At 43.0% G+C, this 6,000-nt stretch overlaps 1 protein-coding gene across 3 annotated transcripts in view; it reads right to left on the bottom strand.

Moving 5' to 3' along the window:
* Window positions 1-330: 330 nt before the first annotated feature.
* SLC38A9 (solute carrier family 38 member 9) overlaps window positions 331-6,000 on the bottom strand; it is a 204,475-nt gene continuing 198,805 nt past the window's right edge. For all 3 annotated transcript variants that reach the window (XM_033931198.1, XM_033931214.1, XM_033931206.1), the window contains one exon: window positions 331-2,448. In XM_033931198.1, coding sequence (XP_033787089.1) covers window positions 2,283-2,448 — 166 coding nt within the window. In that variant the 3' untranslated portion in view covers window positions 331-2,282. The remainder of the gene's footprint in view (window positions 2,449-6,000) is intronic.

Raw genomic sequence — 6,000 nt, 5'->3', positions numbered from 1 at the left:
AGCCTTCTTGAAAGCATTATTTCAAATAAGTGCTAAATATTTTTTCTATAAAGCACTCTTCATGCAATCAAGATCTTGGCACCCATTACAATACAGTAAAACCTTGGATTGCAAGTAACAAGGGTATGTAAGTGTTTGCAAAACATTTTATTAAATTTTAACTTGATATACAAGCAAGGTCTTGCAATACAAGTACATACAGTATGCACACATCATATCATCACAACTGAGCCGATGGTTCTTCTCTCTCTCTCTCTGACACTGCAGGAGTGTAGTGACTGTTCTAAACAAGCAAGGTCTTGCAATACGAGTACATACAGTATTTTGTATTAAAGTTTTTGGGTTGTGGAGTTTCCATTATTTCTTATGAGGAAATTTGCTTTGATATACGAGTGTTGGATTACAAGCATGTTTTCGGAACAAATTATGCTCACAAACCAAGGTTTTACTATATTTCATTTCCAGAGGGAAAGGGACAAAGAGAAACATTGCAGTTTATTCTTAGCCATTGTAACACTGGATAATCAGAGGCAAAGGCAGATGGGGAAACTTTCTTAGAATCACAGGATCAAACTGTAGTAAACAATTCTCAGGAATTGCATTTTTTAATGTTTTATCTCTGACATGTTTTAATGATTGTACACTGTCTTGGTTGTTTCCAATGGTTTGGAAAAGTGATCTGTGAATGACTAAATTTTAAAGAGTTTATAATTCTCACTTTATTTCCTGGTTTCCCTACTAGCCCATGCTTTCCCTTTCAAACTGTCTGAAAGCAGAGCTGATTCTTCTAAAAGCATTGTACAGAAAAGTCAAGACATCATATTTTGCACATTCTTTTTCCTAACTGAATCAGACCAAAGTGTGTGCAGCTTTATGTATTTTGATGTAGGTCTGGTTATTACATTCACAGACTGAAAATAATTTATGATCAGGTTCATTCACTTCAGAACAGAACTAATGGAATGGGATGAATGGAGTTTGAACCCATCAAATGACAGAAAAAAAAAGAATATTTCAAACTTCAAAGAATTTTAAACATTGCTATAAAATGTTATGTTCTGGAACACCAGGACACCAGTGAAAATATTGCTAATGGAGGCTGGTTTGTTTGGCTCTCCTAACCAAACATTTGTTCTGCTGCCCTAGTTTCAAGAGCATAATTTGTACTAGAGAAAAGCCAACCGTTGCTCAGGAGTACTTGATTCGGAGACAATGTCACAGTCATGAAATCAGAATAGGTTTCTTCATTGCTACCAAGGAGCAGCTCCAAAGAATAAACATACAGTAGTAACAGAAGATACTGCTGGGTCCCTTTGCTATAAGTGTGAGGTTATACTTTGATTAAAGAAGGTGGCAGCATTCCTCTTCTTTACATTCCTAGAATATGAAACTGGTCAGTTTTGGAAATAAAGTAGAAACCCTGGAAAATTGAGTCTTTCTAGTTTTGAATTTTTCTATTAAATTCCAGTCTGTTACAAATTAAACACTATAGGGCTAAGTTACTAAAGCAAATGACCATACTTTAAAATGCCCCCTTTTCTGTAATGTAGATGTCAAAATTAGCCATTAATGTATATTAATTATGTATATTAGACTAGTTAATTTTAGCATGGCTTAGTAAACCAGCAGCCTCTGTGTGTTAACTATTTCAAAAAGAAAAACTTTTATTTTTGTTATCCTTTTTTCTAATACCCCTAACTTCCGCTCTGTGACCTAGACTCCGTTTTGCTGATATATAACTGCAAAAACACTTTCTTCCAAGACTTGCACTGACTGCTCTGTTAACACAAAATCACCCCTACAGTGGTGGCCAGCCCCTGAGCATGATACTCACCCATTTGAGAATAGCCTTTCCTGCACTGCAATGAGACATGCTGCAACCAAGTCATGGCACAGACACAAAATAACAGGTTCTACAGAATAATCATCTGGTTTACAACCTATGTAAGGCTGTTTTCTTGACCATTGAGAAACATTTCTAAAGCAGCATTTCACTTAGTTTAAGGAACCTCTTTTCTCTATTATGTTGTATTTATCATTAGAGAAAAACCATTTTTGAGAGTCCAGAAGAACTGCTGGTATCATTTTCTCCTTTTCCAGCCAGCCAAGCACAGAAAGTTCTTTAGGCCTTGGGGACATAGGCAGAAGTGGCTGGGTGATAATCATGAACAGGGACAATAATTACAAAAACCTCTGTAATTAAAAAAAAAACACAAAAAAAAAACCTTCAAGAAACCCTGAGTGTACAGTGTCTTAGCAAGAGCACAGAAGTGCTACTATTGTCACATGAGAAACTGTGAGATGAGATTAGCCAGCCCGAGGACCATGAGGAAGACATGAAAGATCAATGATGGCCACTTCAATTCTCCTTTGTGATACTGGGAGATTAGGTGGATGAGAGCAGGATAAACAAAGACAAAGGCAAGACCACAGGTTGCTCCCGAGTACCTGTCAAGGAAATATAAAACTGTTAATTCCATATGTCTGTCCTGATCTTCAGTAACACAGTTTACGAGTGTTAATCAACTAGGCCTAAGATAATGTAAAAGAAAATAAATTGAGAAGGTACACTTCTCCCTCCGAATCCACGGTTTCAGTTATTCACGATTTTTTATTTTAAAAAAAGCTAATTTCGGACCTTCCCCGCCTCCCTCCCGGCATCCCAGACCTTACCTGGTAGTCTAGTGGGCTTTTGGGGCAGGTACATCGTGGGATGCACCAGGGAAGGGTCTTAGGCCCTGATTGGCCAAGGCACTTAAGGCCCCTCCTGAAGGTGGGGCCTTAGGCACCTGGGCCAACTGGAATCTTAGGCCCCATTCGAGTGCATTCTGAGATGCACTGGGAGTGGCCTAAGATTCTGATTGGCCAGACCCTTTAGGCCCTCTCATTCCAGAGCTTACTTTCAAATGAAAGACTCGACTCATGCACATTTACATCACATAGGTATTTAAATGTCTCTATCATATCTACCCTCTCCCGCCTTTCCTCCAAAGTATACAGATTGAGATCTTTAAGTGTGTCCCCATATGCCTTATGATGAAGACCACGCACCATTTCAGTAGCCTTCCTCTAGACCGACTCCATCCTTTTTATATCTTTTTGAAGGAGCGGCCTCCAGAATTGTACACAATATTCTAAATAAGGTATCACCAGACTCTTATACAGGGGCATCAATACCTCCTTTTTCCTACTGGCCATACCTCCTCCTAAGCACCCTAGCATCTTTCTAGCTTTCGCTGTCACCTTTTCAACCTGTTTGGCCATCTTAACATCATCACATAAATCACACCCAAGTCCCGCTCTTCTGTCATGCACATAAGTTCTTTAGCCCCTAAACTGTACCGTTCCCTCGGGTTTCTCTTGCACACCTCCCATGCAAGTTAAATTTGTGCAATCTCTTTCTGATTGTAGAGGCCTGCACTTTCACATCAACTGGGAAGCAGGAGCCCGATCCTGCAGGCAAGTTAATCCACCCCTCCCCCAAACCAGCGGGGGCTACTTTAAAAAGAGAATCAATACCAGCGGGCAGGCAAAGGGAAGCAGGAGCCCGATCCTACAGGCAAGTTAATCCACCCCTCCCCCGAACCAGCAAGGGGCTACTTTAAAAAGAGAAGCGCCAACGGCGCGCAGCTGTTCGGCGCGCCGGCTACGGCGCATGGCAAAGGTGCGTGTGCCTTAGTGCGTGCCTTTGTGAAGCAACCGGGTGAAGCGACCTGATGAAGCAACAGACCTGTAGCGCCCACAAGATCATAAACTCGGACTAGACCTCCTGATTTATTGGCAGCAACCTATCACTCACGACTGGCCTAGTCCTTACAGATCTAACCCCAGCAGACCTAACAAGGCTGGTACACATCTTTGTGAAGAAACAAAGCAGAGAGACGGAAAGACTGATACAAAAACCACCTGATAAGTATAACAACGTGTTATAGCTTTATAAAAAAAAAAAAATATATATATATATACTAGTCTTTAAGCCCGTTACATTAATGGGTGCTAGAACATATGTGTGTGTGTCTGTCTATTTCTTTCTCTCTCTCTCCTTAGCCGCTTTTTTTCTTTCTGCCTTTCTTTTTCCTTGGCTGTCCATCACCACCCCTTGCCTGCTCCCCCTGTCCATTTTCCCTTCCTTTTACCTCCCCTGTGTCCACCACCACCCCTTCACTGCTCTCCTTATGCAGCAGCAGCCCTTCTCCCTTTGTTTTACCTCCCCCCTGTCCAGCAGCACCTCTTTCCTTCTCCCCCTGTCCAACATTAGTCCTCCGTTCCTTTTCTTCAACCCCCTGTCCATCAGCATCTCTTTCGTTCTCCCCCTGTGCAACAGGTGCTAGAGTAGACGACTGTTTTTTTTTTTCCTTTCTCTCTCTGTGCTTGGATGCTGTCTGTCTGTCTGTCATTCTTTCTGTCTGTGTCTCTGTCTTGCGCCATGCCTGCCTATCTCTCTGTGGCCCCCTTCTCTTCCCCGGCATGATTGGTGTGTGCCCCCAGAACACCCTTCCCCCCAAAGCAGCCCCGTTTCCCAATGCCCCTGCCCCCTTTTGTGCCATGCCTGCCTGCTCCGTGGCCCCTTTCTGTTTCCCCCCTATGATTGCTGTCTGGCCCAGGAAACCAAAGTAGCCCCCTTTCCCTCTCCCCTTGTTGAGCCATGCCTGCCTGTTCTGTGATCCCCTGCCCATGACTGCTATGTGCCCCCAGCACACCCCTACCCCCAAAGCAGCCCCTTTCCCTCTTCCCCTGCTTGCCTGCCATGCCTGCCTGCTCCCTGTGCATCAGCATCAGCATTTCCCTCCCCCTCACCTGTTCCTTCGTAGCAGCATGGAGATAAAACGGCTCCCTTAGTTCTTTGCTGGATTTTTTTTTAAGTTTAAAGATGCCTACGTGGCTCCTCTCACGATCCGGCCTGCGTCGGAAGCCTTCTCTGACACAGGCCGGGATCGTGAGAGGAGCCACGGCGGCAGTTTTAAACTTTAAAAAAAAATGCAGCGAACTAAGGGAGCCGTTTTCAAAGCCGCCGCCGCGGCTCCTCTCATGAGCTGCACTTATATTATGTCGGAAGATGAGAGAGAAGCCGCGGCGACGGCGGCAGATTTCAAATTAAAATAATTTATGCGGCCAGCCGGCTCCCTCGAAACCCTCCCCCCCTTTCCCTTCCCGCGATCCGTCTGGCTGCGTTGTTCTCTCCCTCATTCTCAAACCGTCCGTGCCAGCTGAAGTGGGAGTGGGGGGGACTCAGCACCGGCTGGGCGACTCGAGCCGCCGGCCCACAGGAGCTCGAGGCCGACGGCGGACATGGCTTGCGTTGCCGAGTTTGGTGACGTACAACCCGCGCATGCGCACTAAAAAAAACGGGACAGCTCAGGGAACACGATTTTTTTAGTGCGCATGCGCGTCTACCATTTTATTATATTAGATATGTTTAAAAGCTTAAAAAACCAAAAAGTTTAAAAATCTACTAAATGTTTTTTGAATTTAAAAGTTTAAAGCTAATGTTAGTTGAATTTAAAAGTTTGACTAATACCATTAGATGGCAGATTTGTTGAATTTAAAAGTTTAATGCTAATGTTAGTTGAATGTAAAAAAGTCTGACTAATGCGAACTATTACCAGTAGATGACAAATTAATATTAGAATAGAAACTCAACATATTAGAATCGATTAAAGTTTTAGAATTGATTAACTCCTCAAACCCACACCATACACAATATATTAAATACACACCACACTTAACACCACAATGAGGACCACATCATCATATTTTACGCAAGCAATCTTACTGATATTCCTGCTCCTAACTGACTGGAAAGCAACTGCAAACAATATATATCCAATACCAATCATAGCAAATTCCAAGGGAATTACCCAACCAATCAGGCATCTCACAATTGACAGAAACTCAAACCAACAGCCTTATGCATACCAACCCGCCCCAAAATCAACAAGTAGAAAACCAAAAACCGCATATAAGACCAAAAAACATTCCCACAAAAGATCACTCATATAC

The sequence above is a fragment of the Geotrypetes seraphini genome, chromosome 1 (genome assembly GCF_902459505.1).
Source record: "Geotrypetes seraphini chromosome 1, aGeoSer1.1, whole genome shotgun sequence".
NCBI lineage: Eukaryota > Metazoa > Chordata > Amphibia > Gymnophiona > Dermophiidae > Geotrypetes > Geotrypetes seraphini.
The sequence above is the reverse complement of the archived record's forward strand: the minus strand, read 5'-3'. Positions and strand labels throughout refer to the sequence as shown.